The sequence below is a fragment of the Hylaeus volcanicus genome, chromosome 3 (genome assembly GCF_026283585.1).
Source record: "Hylaeus volcanicus isolate JK05 chromosome 3, UHH_iyHylVolc1.0_haploid, whole genome shotgun sequence".
NCBI lineage: Eukaryota > Metazoa > Arthropoda > Insecta > Hymenoptera > Colletidae > Hylaeus > Hylaeus volcanicus.
In genome coordinates this window covers 25,468,733-25,487,565 of record NC_071978.1, presented here as the reverse complement: position 1 = coordinate 25,487,565, position 18,833 = coordinate 25,468,733, and the positions used below count along the sequence as shown (strand labels likewise).

The 18,833-nt window shown below is 31.1% G+C and overlaps 3 protein-coding genes across 6 annotated transcripts; all 3 read right to left on the bottom strand.

Annotated features, from left to right (window-relative positions):
* Positions 1-69: 69 nt before the first annotated feature.
* Positions 70-3,437, bottom strand: LOC128874124 (aquaporin-11). The gene is made up of 5 exons (XM_054118477.1): positions 3,037-3,437; positions 2,270-2,486; positions 1,290-1,564; positions 1,010-1,148; positions 70-651 (listed from the first exon to the last, which is right to left on the bottom strand). The coding sequence occupies exons 2-5, from the start codon at positions 2,448-2,450 to the stop codon at positions 455-457; spliced, it is 792 nt and encodes a 263-aa protein (XP_053974452.1). The 5' UTR covers positions 2,451-2,486; positions 3,037-3,437; the 3' UTR covers positions 70-454.
* Positions 3,438-3,985: 548 nt separating this feature from the next.
* LOC128874118 (uncharacterized) lies at positions 3,986-15,555 on the bottom strand. 4 transcript variants are annotated; one of them, XM_054118463.1, is made up of 19 exons: positions 15,343-15,555; positions 12,463-12,859; positions 10,835-10,959; positions 9,655-10,619; positions 9,403-9,572; positions 9,285-9,324; positions 8,346-8,513; positions 8,136-8,271; positions 7,018-7,224; positions 6,768-6,902; positions 6,509-6,685; positions 6,223-6,374; positions 6,085-6,164; positions 5,664-5,996; positions 5,322-5,589; positions 5,179-5,261; positions 4,871-5,090; positions 4,334-4,767; positions 3,986-4,249 (listed from the first exon to the last, which is right to left on the bottom strand). In XM_054118463.1, the coding sequence occupies exons 2-19, from the start codon at positions 12,702-12,704 to the stop codon at positions 4,120-4,122; spliced, it is 4,065 nt and encodes a 1,354-aa protein (XP_053974438.1). In that variant the 5' UTR covers positions 12,705-12,859; positions 15,343-15,555; the 3' UTR covers positions 3,986-4,119. The 4 variants fall into 4 exon arrangements, with proteins under 4 accessions (XP_053974438.1, XP_053974439.1, XP_053974441.1 ...); XM_054118464.1 differs by lacking the exon at positions 12,463-12,859 and adding an exon at positions 11,572-11,602 and having other exon boundaries at positions 15,343-15,553; XM_054118466.1 differs by lacking the exon at positions 12,463-12,859 and having other exon boundaries at positions 15,343-15,551.
* A 424-nt stretch (positions 15,556-15,979) lies between these two features.
* Positions 15,980-18,584, bottom strand: LOC128874123 (RNA polymerase I-specific transcription initiation factor RRN3). The gene is made up of 8 exons (XM_054118476.1): positions 18,405-18,584; positions 17,985-18,188; positions 17,697-17,916; positions 17,514-17,622; positions 17,281-17,433; positions 16,736-17,218; positions 16,477-16,655; positions 15,980-16,408 (listed from the first exon to the last, which is right to left on the bottom strand). Exons 2-8 carry the CDS (start codon positions 18,186-18,188, stop codon positions 16,059-16,061), a joined length of 1,698 nt encoding a protein of 565 aa, XP_053974451.1. The 5' UTR covers positions 18,405-18,584; the 3' UTR covers positions 15,980-16,058.
* Between the last annotated feature and the right edge of the window lie 249 nt (positions 18,585-18,833).

Here is an 18,833-nt window from a genome sequence, read left to right as displayed (position 1 = left end):
CCAGGACAACTTACAAAAAGTCGCAGACCTTGCCCTCGAATTTTACCTAAAAAAAAATTCGATCGGTCGTAAAAATTACTCGTAAATTTTTTATTCTATTATACAATTATGATACACTATGTACACCGTTAACTGTTACGTATTACACGCTAATTTGAACTCGCAATCTTGTACTATTAATCGTAAATTTAACCGAACGTTAATTACACGCCAATGAACAACATTCGAGGTTTGACAATCCACGGACTCGCCTTGTGCGCAAACGTAGCTTTTGTAACAATCTGGAAGGTTCGATCGTGTTAGAATCTTGCACGCGACTCTGTACGGAGTTCACGCGAAAAGGAAACACGTATGTTAAATAAAACGGAAAATAAAACGGTAATAAAACAGAAAAGAAGATCGAACGAGACGAAACCATGAAACACTCGAGGTGTAATAGCCCGACGTCTGTGGCTTAAAGTGTCTTCTCTTTGTACTGTTCCATGTAACGTTGGATGAGCGGATGTCTGTAAACTCGTAAAGAGGCAATAGAACCAGCACATGCGCCCACCCAATACACTATCACGTGCTCCATAAAAGATGTTCCCAAACATCCGTATTTCAAGGAGGTTGCCAGCGCGGGATTAAAGTAGCCGCCGGAATAATCAAAAGCTGAAAATAGAGTGATCGATAAGGACGTTTACGAGCATTCTTATCTGTTATCGAGGAATGGTAATGATTTAATAAAAGTATTAGTATAAATGAATAATACAAAGTATTGATGGTAATTATTTAGAAGTATGTCCTCCTCACCGATTTCGATGGCCTTGAAATATGTTGTCAAGGTCATCATTCTGAACAACTTTTTCCAATATGTATATGTATATTACCGCCGCTCGGCCTTACTTTCCGAGATATTTGCATATAATGATTCAAGGCCATCGAAATGAGGAGGACATACTTCTAAATAATTACCGTATTGATATAAGTTAATACTAACGTTAATTGAATGTAGTGTAAATGAACTAACCTGCGATAACCAGACTGGTTCCGATAAAGGAATCGATGATAATGCTAAACTTTGAATTTATCTCGCTCAAACCGCGCGAAACCACCCTGTATACGCACGTCGCTAAACACTCGACAAACGCTCCAAATATTACTGGTACCTTAACAATTGGAAAAAAAAGAATAATTACATACACGCAGATGGTAATACAAAAAAGATATGACAAGATATGGCACCTTCCCCACGATAAGAAAAAAAGAAAAAAGGTACTTTACCGACTGTTAGCAAATGTCGCTCTTACTTGGAGGTCGGTAGTGCAGTCTTCGAACGCTTTGTTTTTGTGCGTGGAGACAATCTCCAGTGCCCAAAGTAACTGTACATATCTAAAAACAGCAAGGCCGCCGACAAGTTCAGCCCATATTAAAAGGAAAGCGTCTCGAACAGATTTCTTTCCCTCGACAACATCCTCGAGGTGAGTATAAGGACACGCGGTTGCGTCGTCCCAATTCATGGACCACCAAATCGTCAGTACAAACAAATATAACCCGTACATGGAAACACCCCAGTTGTCTGCAACTAAGGTTCAACGTTATATTTGTAACAGTAAAAAAAAAAACACGCTGTTTTTGTCAAAAATATATAAATATATTTTCGAGAGTGTATACACTCTCGATTTACACGGTATTTTTTCGCGATATTTTCTGTTATCGATGAGTGTACTTTGCAAGAAACAATAGTTTAACTCGGTAAGGTGCCAAGGAGTCCTTGGCAAGGACTAATACAGTATCGGTTCACCCGAATTCCTATGATGCGGCAAATAATAAAATATAGGAATTGTTTATTACTTAACGCATTACGACAGAACAATTAGAAGTCACTTATAAAATCAGCCAGTAAGAATAAAGACTAAGAAATATTAATGTAAAACATTTAGAAGAGGAAATGTAAAAAGAGTGCAGCACGTAGTAGTGCAAAGTACTTCTACGAACGTACGCACTTTAATTTAATAAACAAACAAACAAACAAACGATTAGTGCAGGCCCCTAGCGGCTGTGTTTTAATGTAGTTTCATGGTGGCCATGTTTTTTTATTCGTTAGATAATTATTCGTATAAAGTGTCCAATCCTGTATAAATTTATACATTTAAATGACCTGATACTTGGTGTTACAGGTGAGCAGAATTTTATTGGAACAGAAACTTCGTAAGAAAAAGGTTTATCTAAATTGAATCACCATCGAATACGATCAAAAGTTTGGCGTATTGTATGATGGTAAACTTACTTATTATGAGTTCAAAGCATGCTCCGCAAAGTTCGCCGGTAGCAATGCCTTCTAAAAATAGGGACCTTACGAACGGATCCCGTACGTAATATGTCACATATCTTCTCATCCAATAAGCTATGAGACTTGTGAGCACAATGTACAGCGTGGATACAGCTAACGCAATCATTGTCGCAGCCATTGTGCCGATTAAATGTACAGGAGCTCAATGGTAATGCTACAAAATAAACGAATTACATTCAAACGTATAACGTAGAACAATCGTTGGTAGTTTTTTTTTTTCTATCAATTAGAAACAAAAATCAAAAAAACAAATCAATATTTACGAGAATCATAATAACTTCTGCGATATCGATCGATTCTACGCATTTCCAATTTATTTATACTTCATTTTAGTAATATAAAATACCTTTCCAAATTATTATACTTTACAAATTCATCTAATCCAAATCTACTACAATTTAAGTTCGAGGAGGGGTCCCGAATGACCCCAGAAGCTAAACTCCTAAAATTAAAGAAAATTAAATAAATTCAAACAAGACCAGAAAAACGAACAAACGCATCATTTATACTTTGATTTTAAAGATACATAAAAATCTAGTTAGTTCGTTCATGGTTTTGTAAGGCTTCGCGTATTACGATATACGATTCATGTTTGAAGTACGAGTAGTGTAATACTAAGGGGAATTATGCAACGGTATACAATCGTTCGACAAAGTACGGTTTCAGTTACTTGTCGCGAAACGCCCGTACCATCGTTAACTCACCTATCTATCATCGAACTTCGTTCGTTCTTATCATATCTTGTCTTGGTGGAGATTCGCACACTTACACAGCACTTGAACTATTTTTCGTTCCTTTCTCTTTTCCTTCGCGTGCCGCAAGATTTTACTTAACCAGTTATTTAAAACTGGCGAGTGTAATTGAATATATCCGTGCGGATATGTCGCGTAGCTTTAAATAGCTGGTCTCCCGAATTACCTGATCACGACTGGCACTGTGTTAAACATCGACTAATTTTCGGTGCACATCGATTATAAAATAAAAACAATAATCACTTTTTATTGTACATATGTATATACACAACGCTGACTATCGCCAGTCAGCAGTTCCCGTTTATTTGTTAATATTTCTGACATGTGTCTGAGTCAAGGATTAGCAAGAAATAAATATTTAAAAGGTAGTACGAGTTCGTCCCATACATGCATTCGCTACATTATTGGCGTTATAATTAGACTGTGGATTTGATGTCAATGTACATGAATATAAAGGACATATGTTAAAGTTACGTAGAATATAATCCTCTTATACAAAGTGAAATATTAATATTTTAATCTTATTTTATTTCTTATATATTAACGTACACCATACATGCATAAAACCCGTAGTCTAGTTATAATCTTTCAGACTAAATCCGATTGTGGTCGGTAATCAGATAGGCTTGCGTATGTCTTTCGGTGTATATTATAACCGAGCCGTTACTAGACTGCTTAGAGTACAAAGTTATGATATCCTTGACAGCGTTCGTTCACTCCCATTGTAATGAGATAAAATGGTTTCATAAAAGAAATATGTACGTATTAAATACGTGACCAACGCTGCGTTCGCTCGATAATAATTCTGATTAGAGGAAACTAGTTAATTAAATTGGATAACGCGATGATTCGTTCGTTGTAGGGGGTCGTAATTCCAAAATCGAAAATTGAAACGCAGATGTACACAGTTATGATTGGATGTTTTTATTCGTTTTATGAAGTAATAACTACATTTATTATATAGGTAAATGATTCCATGTTTGTTATGAATGTGGGCTAACTTCAATTATATCATTATAAAAAAGAAAGTAAAATTTATTTACAAGAATCAAAAGAATCTCCTTTGTGCTTTTTGGCCAATTGTGGATCATCTTGATTCTCTGTTCTTGACATTAACCTGGGAATCCGTTTCGACTTTAAATAGGACATCGTTTCGCTTGACGATCTAAAAGAAATTAGTTGTATAATAGGATAGTTTCTTATCGTAAAAATTATATACAGTTAATATACGCGATCTATTATTATATACCTTGTATGAGAAATTTTAGATTCAGTCACCATTTCCGTTGGATTGTTTTCAGTCGAACTGGAACTTGTACATAGAGAATAAGGAATGATCTGATAAGTAGTCTTATTAACCATCTCATTAGTTGGTTCAGTATTCTCGATTTGATTTGGCATATTGTTACTAATACGATTCTCTCCATCTCCCGTAGATTTCTTCTTATCCTCTACATCTGGCTTCATTGATTTTCCGTCACCATGATTTTCGGTCTTAGTTTTTAATTTACCATCTTGCGTAGGAAAATGTACGACAGGTAGAGTAATATTCTTATCTCGTTTGGTTGAATTCACTAACTTAATTAATAGTTCGGACAATTCTTCCCTCTTCCTTGTTACAGTTATTTCTTCGAACCAGTTTTTCAATGTTTTTATTGGTAATGTATAGTCTTTAATAGGATTCTGAAAAAAATTATTATTGTAGTTGCCATTTCATTTTATACGATGGAAACAACAATAAAAATTGAATTCATTATGGACATGTACAAATAAGGGGTGATCATACTTTAAAGAAGCTCTCCACATATTGTAATACATATAATCCGCAATCAGTAAAATTTGATTGCTGAGGAACTTTCAACGATGCACCTTTAATAGTATCTTTCGAAAATACTTTTTCACTTCCCATTTTTGCAACATACTCGCAACTCAAATAATCCCTTAGTGTTGCTACTACTCGTGCTCTACTTGCACTCGCAAGGGAATCGAATATTAATATGCACGGTCTATAAAATGTAAAATGGAAACATTAGATAAACAGATCGATATGCTTATTACGTAGTAGTTTACTCACGAATATGCGCATGTACTTACACTTTTACAGTATTTTTCTCCTGTGGTATATTTTGTTCTACTTTTGGCAAGCGATTTTTATCCTCAGTCGTTTCTAATTCATCCTAAATTAAAAATCGGTGAAAATCCATTTCGTAATATTTACTGATTTATAATAAACTTACGTCATCTTCGCTATCCATTTCCATTTCTTCGTCATCTCCTTCAGCTTCATCTCTTTCCGAACCATCATCAGGTTGATCTATAGTTATAGTAGTCGTCACTGGTGAAAGAGTCGTATTTCCAATCGTAACAGCTTGAAGTTTTATTTCTTTTAATTTTTTACTTTTTTGCGTAGTCTTGCGAGTATCATTTTCTTCGCTATGTACTCGATTTGGAAAAACTTCGCCCACCAATCCAGGAAAACAAATAATAGCCAAAAACCAATGGGCACTGAAACATAGTTTACGTGTAATAAAAACTTAATATAGGAAATAGGTAGGACACCCTCCGTTATAGAAACTTACTGTTCATTAATAGGAATTATAATGAAATCCTTCTGAAATATATTAACATTTTTCGTCCATTTTTGTACCCTTGCATGTCTTTTCGCAGCAGGTGAGAGTGGCACGCTACTTTCGACTGCTTGTGTATGTGGACTTGTTAATCGTTTATAAAAATAAGAACTAAACACATGAGTCCTATGTTGGTCAGATTCCGATAAAACTTCTAGTGTTAAATATTTTAAATAGAAGTCAATAATTACGTCATTCAAAAATTGATCTTCTCCAAGACACAAATAATCTTCAGTATTAATAGCTATGCCACCTTTTGCAGGAGGCGGGGGATATACAGTTATTCTGTAAACAATAGTTTTAATATATAAATACAATATTCAATGGTATCAGTATTTATCCTGTAATGTAAATAAGTAAACTTAATTCTTACGTCTGTATTCCACCATTACTGTTAGAACTATTCAGTGATGCTTGGCTGTCTTTCCTAGACAAACTTTGAACTTGTGGACTCTGGAAAAAAATACACATTAACTCTACATACTTGTCAACAACATATCGCATTACTCACATCTTTCGGTGACGCCCGTATCAGAATATCATTTGCTTCTTTCGAACTCAGCTCTTCTAACAAACCTTTCCGCGAAAACAAACTTTTAAGCACTACTTTTGATTCTTCACTTAACATCTCTGGCAATAATGTTATCCGTTTATGGGTATGGTCTATAAAAAAATTTTATTTTCATGTTTTTGCTCCAATTAGATCAGAGCTGAATAAAACTGTACTTAAAAATATTATTTTATTTGCGAAATAAATTTTAGTCAGCTTTATTCACAGTGTACGTCGAAGTTCGTACCTTTTCCAATAGGATCATAGTATGGTCCTTTTGGATCCTGCATTCCTAATAATTCGCGAATCATAGCACCAGTATTGATACATGTATAAAAGAATAAGACTGGCATTGATTTCCCGAAATGAATTAGTACTTTTACAATATCTTGAAACTTAACTTCTAATGTAACAAAATTGTTCTCTGTAAAATACATATATATTGGTACCATTATGCTGTCAACAATTAAATTTCATTATTGTTATTATCGTTAAAATAAAATCACCATCTTCCAATAAAGGTACAGCAAATCTCACTCCATTTTGTGAGATGACTATTCTTTCCTGTGGAATATATTTATAAGATCCTATCCTCACTGTTCGACATAACAAAGAAGTATGAGGGCATACAACAGAATTATCTGAAAATTGTTTGATTTTACGATCTGTTTCTTCATGTAATTTGGATGAATATATGCTTGACTGTATATCATATTACATATTTTCAATGACATGCATATCAGTTATTTTAAGTACCTTTAATAATATCTTCATTTTCCATGGCATAATCAGCACTTGGGCTAGAAATAGAATTGTTCGTAATTACTGGTTCCTTCTCGAGAATGGTCTCCATTTCGTCAGAAAAACTATTATTTGGAATATGTGAAAATGTACTGTTATTAGAGCCCTCCGATTTTTTACTTTTGCCTTCTTCTTCTTCATCCGAAGATATTGTTAAACATTCTGAAGTAAAAACATCGAACTTGGTATCTACATAAAGTGTTGGCTTTACGATAACGAAACACCATATAAGATAATATGTGATGATCCTATCATTTTTTCAAACTAAAATTTTGAAATAGGTGTATGTATTTAATAACATACAAGTTAGATTTAAAATGATACAAGAAATATATCACATTAAATAGGAACGCAAGCGCGCCAGCTAAGATACGATGCTCAACTAATCGTTATGTGTGCGCAAAGTTCATGCGCAGAAGACTATTATCTTCCTTTTGCACTATTATTTCTTGGGTTTGCATACCGATTTGCGTACTCTAATATAACATTACGCGATATAGTGTACATCTCTTGTTAAAAACTATCGAATATAGTATAACCTAGAATCTTGGTGTATTGAGTTCAGATTACTTATTTGGCAAGCCATGACGGTTAGCTTCCTTCGCATCCGCGTTGCACACACGCAGTACTTGCTTTTGCATCGTTTCTCCACTGACGGCGCTCATAATTCTCGCTAGTATCGATAAGTTTTGTGGCCGACCCGTGTACCTATATGTATCTGTTAACCTGATTGTGATTTCGATGCAACTTTACATATTTAAATTTTATCACAAATGTCGTATGAATAGACGACAATGAATGCAATACAATGAATAGACGACAGACTGTAGTCAGTCTTAGATAAGTAACACGGATGACAGTTTACAAGCGAATATGATTTTCTTATTAACGTTTTTTTCATCATTATGTACATCGTGTTATGTGTGTAGCTCTGTATGTAATACAGATTTGTTTAGAATATTTCAGTTGAGATGCAGTTGAAGTGTAGAAGAATGTATTACACGCTTAAGTAAATCCTAAAATAATGCTGTTCTAATTAAATTTAACAATAAAATTGTTGACTATATTTCTACCTGGCTCTTTATGAACAGGCTTCGGTTTTGCAACACCTCTTCCTCTTCCTCGACCGCGTTTATAAACAGATCCATCTCGTTCCAATTTCTCTAATTTTGCTGATGAATTTCGCTCGTTATTTTTCTTATAAAAGGTCTGAAAACAAAGTAACAAGGTTATATATATTTAAAATTTTGTTAGAGTCTGCTTCTGAATCTCACAATCCTTACATCAACCGACAGCATGGTCTCCTTCTTTTCTTGCATGCCCATTGTCATGGGTATGGACTTCACATCCTTCGGTAATTTTCTTTTACATCGTAAACACCGATTGAAGTCGATTGAACTGATGCCACAGTGAGAACAAACGGCAAGCATTCCCTCAATATATATAGGCTCCTAGTTCCATACAAAAATATATCGTAGATGATGATTACGAATGTTTAATTGGATTATTACATTTCAATATAAAATAATTTCATACACTACACGAACTATAAAATAAATATAAACTACTAATAAACATTCTACTTCACTGCAAAGTGCAATGGCTTACATAATGTACCGGATTAAATTCTGGACCCTGAATTCTTTTGGGGAAACTTTCTAATCTCTAGAAAAAATTATGAAAAAATAGTAGGGAAAAACACGAGGTCAGAAACTGTAGTGGAAGCGGATGATATGCACTTAAAGCCTAGCGACGTCACGTTCTGGCAATACGTAGATTTTATGAACAAGTTCACACGAGATACAAGTTCTAACAACAATTTGGCGTCGAACTCCATCTCGGTAGTGAGGCAATACATTCCTTTTTATCTAGCAGTGCACACGTGCAGTTCGCATCAATTCGACGCCAAAAATAAAATGGGAGAAGAGCTCAACATTAAATGAATTCTTCATTATAAGAACATCACTATAGATGTGAAAAACGAAGTATCTGTTTTGGAATATTATTTAAAATTTAACCCATATATACTAATAACAAGATGAAATGAAATGAACTATGAGGATGACAGTCCATTCTAGAATCATTCAAGACAACGAAAAAAAGTATTTTCCTTTATTTTATCCTTACTAGTATGCAAGATAATATTCTCTCATAAAACACAATTAAACAAAATATGATATAATACGTTTAAAAAAAAATATAAAAACAATTGACTAGTTTACCTCGTTTTGATGCACGGGATTGCTATTCTCATCTGGTGAACTGAAATATTTAATAAGGTGTATTGATATTTTGAGACACTTGTAAATTTTAGTTAAACATATTTCATAAGGAACTTACCTATGAGAATTATCTAAACTAGAATTTGTGTTTTCTTGAGAATTATCATTTTCAGTCGTATCATGCGATGCCACAACTGAACCAGATCTAGCATCCACAATATAGTTTATACCCAAGGTAGGATCAGACACTAAAGAAACACTTGTCGATCCACAAAATACGATATTTGCCTGGAAATGTAAATATTTATATGGTCAGCAATTTTCATAAAAGACCTTTTAAACCCAGTAGATCTAGTAACAATTCGAGTACCTGCTCTAATAAATCTTGAACAGTACAATCCTCATTTGGTATGTCAAATGTAATTAATCTCTGTTCACCATTAGCAAACGTAACTAACATTTTTGCGGTATTTCCTTGAATTTGATGTTGAACTATGGTATTTGATGGATTATCAATAACTTGTTGGAGATAGGCAATACTTTCAGATGAGCTATTTTCTGAATCAGTTTGTGATTGAAAATTTTGTTGATTTGTTACTGGTTGTTCTGCAAGTGATGATGACTCTAGAGGTTCAGTATCCATACTATTCACATTTTTAGATGGAGATGAAAGTGATGATTGTTGTTCATATTGAGACTTTTGTGTTACAGAGGGTTGTTGTTTTTGAATCTGTGATCCAGACGACGTATGTTGTCGTTGCTGTAGTATCATTGTCTGTTGTCGTTGTGCAAGGTTGTTTAACGAACCCTGCGCCGTCGGTGATGAAGTATTTATTAATCGCTGCACATTACCTCCTTGCAGTCTTTGATCATTTTGCATTTGTTTTAATTTTGTTTGTTCCATTTTAGGTTGATGAGGTTTCAATGTTTTTGGTAGTATATTAGGAGCCTGAGGTCTAGCAAGAACTGTACTCAAAGAATTATGTACTTGTGTAGGAATTAGGGTCACATTTTGTGCAATAGGACTAATTGATTTATTACACTGTGACGGTTTAGACGCCCTGGTATTAGACACATTAGCAGTTTGTATTTGGGTTCCAATGTCGCTCGTTACGTTCACCCTATCAGAAGCAGGCAATGATTCCGTTTGTACACTATTTATTGAATGTCGATTTCTGTTTTGATATGACCTAGGTGGTTTCCTTTTTATAAGCCCAGTATTCAATGATGATACACTCTGTTTTGAAACTGCATTCTCACTAATATTATTTTTCTGCATTTTTATCCATTGTATTTGTTGCCCATCATTATTACAACCTATTAATGTCTTAGAACCTGAATGCAAAAATACATACTTTAACAATTCATCTTCTAATACATAACATTAATGAATGTTTGTTATATGAGATGTTTCCTAGCATGTGGGACTTATTTCAATGGTAAATTCAAGATCCAGGATACAAAAACAATAACAAAATTCAAACAAATACTTGATTCTAAGATACTTGGGAAGAACATCAAATAGTAAAGTGCTATTTCAATTTTAATACCTTTATTATCAACTGTGTTTCCAATATTTCCACCAAGAACATTAGCATTAACTGCTGTAGTCTTTAATACACCTTGAGATGAACTTAATTCGTTTGTATTTGTTTTAATTATAAAAAAATTTTGTCTGAAAACAAAATGTATTTTATTAAATGTATAAATTAATATTCTAATAATACAAAAAGTGATTAAGAACCAATTTTTAAAGAAAAAAGTATATGTATATACAACATTAAATATGTTAGATGAACAATAATTAGGTGAGGCTTTAATGCAGTTTTAATACATTACTTTCATAAATGAAAATAACGAGGAAAAAGGGTGCATTGGTACATTTTTAATTTGATTTTAAAAAATATTACTTTTATTAAAAGTTCATGATCTGCATGCTTTAAATTTTAATATAACCATTTTTTTCAATTCGTTAGTTAAATATTCAAAGTAAATTATATAAACAATCAGACATATTTACTTTAGCACAATTTTGATGTTTTAAACGATTTATAGAGAGTTTTTGAAGGGTTTGTGTACAAGGACATATACAAGCAGTGAAAATAAAAATGTTACATATTTATGTGAATTTAAAAAAATAATTAGAGACTTAGTGTACATTATACTTTGTGTTAATAAATACTTTTATATTTTTCATTAATATAAAATAATATTAAATTATACATATTGCATAATCTTATTAAGCAATTGATAAGCTTATTTCCAATGAAAATATTATTACACTTACGTTTGCTCACATTTCACATTCATAGTGCTTGCTGCAATTTTTTAGATTATGAAATTATGTTATGTGATTATTAAATCAGTAAAACAGAATATCAATAGGAAGTTTCTTTGAGGCACACATGTACAATACTAGACATTTATAGCATAAAAGATAAATAATATATTCATTGTCCTTGATAATTTCATTAACAAATGTGTTGTCTATAAATATACTGTTCAAGATAAGTAAAGGATTCCCTATGTAAATAAGACAATGATGTGTAAGTTATTTATTTATTTATTCATTTAATAAAAGCTAGTTATAAATGTGCATTAATTGGTTGATTTCAGATATTTACTTCTTCAGATGTCATTATTTTGACCAGTTTATTTGTGATATTGTTATTGTAGGATACTTCCATATGTGTGATTAGAAGACTACCTTAAGAAGTGTTCTATAACAAAGTGTTATATGAAAATAAATCATAATAAAAAATATTATAGTTCTTGTGATTATTAAATAATGTATATACTTATACAATTGTGCTTTATTCAAAACAGATTGCTATATACATGAAATGATATATACCTGTTTATAAAATTGTAATTGAAATATTTAATGTTTAAAGTGTCATATAATCGCGATCACAGTACATATTAAAATATATATTTTCACAATGCACGAAATAAACATAAAATATGCCTTTTACAATCTATAACATGCTTCACAATTGATATTTAATTTTCATAACCAGTGCCACGTACCAACACTCCCTTTCTTTTTCCTCAAATATACAATATCTTTATGTCCCTAAATATATATCAATATATGAATGTACAAAAATTGAAAGCAAAAAGATATCACACTGCTACTTGAATATTTGGAATATTGAAATGCATGCGCAGAAATTACCCTTGATCCAATTGTGTTGTAGGGATTTGATTTCCTAAATTAATTTGCTGTGAAAATATCGCTTGCTCATTGTTTTGCTGTGCACTGGTGTAAGTCAAAAATTGTTGAGAACCATTGTCATCATTATTTACATCTTCAAAAACTAACTGAACATTTTGTCCCTCAACAGAACAGATTCTTTGTAAATCTTCAAGTGATAATGTACCACTGGCATTGGTCACAAAATTATAATATTGTGCCATATTATTCAAGACTCAACTGCTTGCAAATATGATCCTTTTTGTCAATCAATGTAGATCAATGTATCAAAATGATCAATATTGCTACTATACCGGATTACACCAGTTCATCAATATCATATCTGTAGATTGACAAATTAGTGTCTGGACAATAAAACCTATTAAAAATAATTTAAAGTTACTTATGATTTTTAGTATTTAATTTTATAAATTTAATTATATAATTTAGTAGTAAAAAGGAAACAGAAACATAGAAGCAAATCTTAAAAACTAAACAGGATTGAGCTAATAAAACATATAAAATTAATATTACTTGGTACTTCGTTATTCTTTTCAAGGATACTACATATTTTTTAATTTGAACTTTTGAATAAATACTTTGAAAGATTTCTTAAAGTATCTTAAAACCATAGTATTAACTAATGAAATAAATGAAAATTATAAATTTAAACCAATTCATCATACAGATGTATTACAGAAATATAGTTTTTGAGTATTACATTCACATATTTGCAAAAAGTAATTTATTTCCAGATACATTTAATTCAAATACCTTACAATTTACATTTATGGCATAAAATTTCTATATATTTCATGTATATTACCACAAGTGTTTCAAAGAAATACATCCTAAAAATTAAAACAAAATTGTGTTAAGCTACTAAATATAGTTATAATAAACATATAAAGTATATAAAACATTAAATTCTTTCTTTTATAATAAATGGACATAAAGTAAACAAATATAACTTCTTAAGTAGTCTCCTACAGGCAATTTTTAACAAATTGCATAGTAATATCATACATTGTTCCATGATTAAAGTTCACTTAATCAATGAATTTAAACATAAATTTTCCAGTATTATACTAGAATTTTTGTACAGCATGTGCTCCAAAGTTTTGAAATATTGAAAAAGTCTTTAATAAAAAATTGCAGTATAATGTGTGTTGTGGAATAACTAACAATAATAACCCAATTAATCTTACAAGTAAAAGCGTACTCCAAAATTTTGATATAAACAGAATTGTATAAAGAAATGCTACAAAATGATTACATTTAGATAATAAGCAAGAATGTTTTTGTATACTTTTTCACATACAGTTTTCCATCAGAAATAAGTCACTTAGATATCTCATATAATTGTGACAATACAAGAAAATGTTTCATACAAAATTTCAATGATGTTAATACATTGATTACTATAGTTTTTTGATGATGATATATTATGTAAAGCAACCAACAGGTTAGTTTTAAAGAAATATATTCATGTAACATATTTACTCGTGAAACATTTTTCAATATTATCACAAGGAAAAGAGATAACTAAATAATATGTTTCAAGTGGAACATCCAGTGTATAATTATAGATATTACATTTTGTTATATCATGAGATATGTACCATTATTACATATAATACATATACTCATATAAGTAAACAAATAAAGAAAAAACAGATGAAATAGTATACTATGTATTAAATTAAAACTTTAAAAAAAAAATGAGAAGTACAATAAGTATGTGTCCATGAAACTTATGAATAATTGTATTTCATTTTTGTAATAACCTCAATTGTAAACATACGTAACTTTCCTATAGAGTGTTTAAATATTCTTTAAATCTTCTTTATTATATTCTATGTCTTATATTTGATAATTATGCTTCCATTAAAATAAGAATTCAATGTGTGACAAGCATGAAACCTACATGCAAAAATGTATACAGTGTGGTACAAATTTTTATATAAAAACTCTCTCAAATAAGTGTAACAACTTGTTAAATACAATAGCACATAACATAAACATTTAAAAAGATATTGGAAGTCAAAGTAAAACATAAATTAATTGTAACAAATTTAGAAACAACCAATAATTCTTAACAATATGTTGCAATTATTTATTGCAAATAATTAACTATTTCTTTGTCCATTATTCTATATAATATTAATTCATACATATCTAGTACCCATCAGGGTATTATGATTAACAATACTATTCAAAATACACATTTGATTACAATAGATGTATTACAGCTGATGAGAGATGAGAAAGAACTCCTACAGATATGTTACCATTTTCATTACAACATGTGATATAAGTTCTATTATCAAATTAGCTATTGTTAAATGAAATATATAAAAATTATTTCAATTACTACGTATAATGGTACCGTTGTTGTAATATTTTGGAATGTAAATGAAAATTTGAAACGTTGTTAAGAACACAGAAAATATTTAAATTTCAAAGAATCATAACCTAAAAGTCAAAGAAAGAAATTGATCTTCGTTTCTCACATCTACTATAGAATAACATTATAATCTATGTGTGTAGAAACACATGCATTAGAATTATTATAGTTACCATGAAATTGAGTATCAATTGATGATTAAATGTTCAAACGTGCAAGATAAATGGTAATAAGACCGTTTGAAAATTGATCATAACCTTGTTTCGAAGTGGCAAGAACAACGAGTAAAGTTTACCGTAAAAGATAATTAAAGAAATTTCAATTTTATTATACTGCAAAGCGGCTTTATTGTTTATTCCGTATGAAAAACATGCGGAATTACTAACTTGAGTATGAACCGACGTCTAGTGCACACATTACAAATTTTTTATTAAACTGACAACCATGATACTTACGGTCGTTTGTGTAGGGTGAAGTAAATATATAATTCCGATTTCAGCAATAACAAATACGCCTTGGATCGTACTAAAGTTATTTCGTTATGTTTCGCGAAAGTAAATAACAATTCCAATTCGCCATTTTACGTTACCGTTTACGTGAAAGAATCGCAAAGCAACCGATAGACCGCAAAAGATTACGCCACTGCGTCACTGAAGTAGAGTTTCCGGCTCCGGTTTTCTAAGATGCTAATGGCGCGAAATTCGGTACGTTATACCAATCATATATTAAACGTTAATATATATTCATGGTTAATTTATATTTGTTAGTTAAAGGAGCGTTAATCTATATGCAAGAATCCAAACCAATTGGTAGGAGCAAAAATGGTTAAACTAAATACTCTGCTTTTAAAATGTTCTTTAATAAACACGAATAATTTGACTTTCAGACTTGAAGTTTAAAGATAATTTATTTAAATGTACATATATTCAACATATAGGCAGATTTAAGTAATTAGATACGTTTGCACATATTACTTTTAATTTAGAACGAAAGAATTTCATACAATAATATAACATATAAAATGTTATACTGTTACAATTGAAAAAATATTTTCTGCAAATTGTGGGAGTTTCAAAAAAAGGGTAATATGCATTTTTGCGAATAATTTATTTATTTGAAAAGGTGGTTGGTTACAAATAAATCGAAAGTACATTGAATTTGAAAAATTCTTCTATTCCGTCATATATTCTATATCTTCTTTATATTTAATAGTTGCTTTATGTTCATTACTACTAGTAACATTGTCACGAAATAGAGAAATTAATTGCTGTCCGCTTTGAGCCAATGTATAAGAACTAAATGGGAAAAAGTTTCCGACCGTAATTGTTGTTGCCTTTTTACTGCCAAATATAGGAAGCTGGCTTCGTGTATTATTTTCAATTATAGTATAACAATAAGCCAATTGGTACATTCGCGTAATTTCCGCGAAATTATGCACGATTTCAGGATGACAGGCTTTTAATGGATTTAACTTACAGGTTATAATTTTTGCTAAGTCCAATTCTTGTAAGTATAACATATCTGAAAGGACATGAGGAAATTATACTAACAGCCGAGAAGACATTATTGTTAATCTAAAATGTGCTTACATTTTTTTGAATCAGGAAAATCATTATGCCTTTTAGTAATTATAAGAAATAATGCTTGGCAAACAGAATAAAATACAGTGTGTTCTTTATTTTCATCGTCTATGTAGTTTGAGTGATCCTGCATGTTAATATAATCGTGAATCCATTTACACAATCTAAACTGTACTGCTTTCACTAACCTATTAAAAAGAAAAATAAGTAACAAATGCACATATAAATTATTTCATGGATTCAATAGCCTAGTATGTTAAATAATTACCCGGCTGTGATAAAATTTGCCGTAACTAGAAAGCTTGCAATGTATGCCACGGATGATTGACGCGTAATAGAAGGTATGTTAGGATCTGATACCTTGCGCCATAACCAATCTATAAAAGCCTCGGCAACAGCTGTTTTAAAACTACAAATATAGAATATAATATACTGGACAAATTGACTTGCATGAGTGGGTAATATTACAGTTTCAAATATTTGTAATATATCGAAATAAAGACTTTTTAAAGATTCCATTTGCAAGACTCCTTCAACTAAACAGGAATTATGCATATATTTCAGAATCAGTGTCATACACACATCCAATTTATGAGCTATTGGATGTATTTTATCTGTTTCTGTTGTATCATTGTGTTCGACAACATTATTCTCATTACCAAATGTGCTGTCACAATCACTATCATCCATTAAGTCTTCGTCGTCGTTATCTGTCTCTAACCGTGGTATATTTACATCTAATACCATTAACCTAAGACAGAACATGTTTAATTTTTATCTTGATCATAAAATACCGTCGTATTAAGATATTACCTATTAATAATTAGAGACAGAATATCAGATCGTAATTGAGGTGCATATTCTAATATTTGAACCAATGCATAAACATAAACTTCATGTGTATGAGTTCCATGAACAATATATGGAAATCTTGCTCTGAGCGATTGGAGTAGCAGTTTACTTGACCTAAAGTAAGAGTATACATTCATTGATTTTCATTGTTCATATTTGATTCATAAAAAGTTTCTGGATTCGTGAATTCTTACATTGGCACAATTTTCAAAATTTTGCATAGAATATCATGTATATGATTTAATCTTTGGACATCTTCTTCCTTGCACTGTCCAGCTTCCCATTCAGTATCACTATTTTCATCTGCAAAGTATATAAATTGCTAGAAGTTTAACATTTTATCAATACTTACACAATTGTAATATACTAACACATACCTGGTTTAAATTGTTCAACTAAATTATCTATAACATTTTTAGCATAATAAATTTGCATACAAATTAAATCTTCTATAAATGCTTTATAAGCTGATGTTGCTTCCACTGAACGATTTGTCCATTTTAGTTGCAGAAGTGTCTCTATAAATACTTGATGAGTTGGACCAAGTAATGACATACATTGTCTCACATTTACCAAAAATTCTATTAAATCTGTATCCTAAAATTAAATGCACAGAATTTAAATTCTTAAAGTTCAACTTAAATAGAAAGTGTATCAATATGTACCTTTATATTCGAATCACGTAAGATACATATCAAATCTTCATAGTCTTTAATACCATTGCCAGTTTCAAAATTATAAATAATACTTTTGAGATTTTTTGGAAGTTTGAAATATACTCTATTAGACTGTCTAATTAATTGCGATCTAACTCCAGGTGTCTTTAAGATCGATGACACGCTGCTAACTCTTGAGGATACAACTGACATCTGTTTGAGATAAATACAATATTAAATACACACAGTTCGTAACCTAAGTTTTATAAATTATTATTCTATGAACATTGTTCCAGAAAATTTTGTATTATTAATCAAATAAATCGAGATGTTTAAGTGACAGATGGTCCATTTCTTAAAACTATCGCGCATATACGTGCAAAAATGAGGTTATAATAGCAAATAATAAAAATAATACGCATTACTTACTTTCGGTTATATTTACAACCTCTTAATATATTAATATTTTTCAACGATTCGAAGTCATAAGCTCATTTACATTTTGAAAATGTATTATCACGAAATATTACATTAGTCAAAAATATCCCGACATGCGTTCACTAACTCCATGTGGTCAAAGAGACAGCCGATGATGCCGACGATGCCGACCATCTGTATCGAATCATACTACGATTCATTCGAGCAATCGAACTATCGATATTTATTCAAACATTCGATCATTTTCCAACTTGTGGGACGATTTTTTGAGGAAAACATGTTATTATCTAATTACTTCGAACGTTTAACTCTATATTCGCAACAGTAACCTTTATGAGAATATAGACATTTTTTGATTCCCTAACGCTTCGTGAAAATAGCACGAATCTGCTTTCTTCTTTTGAACATTCAAAATGGCTA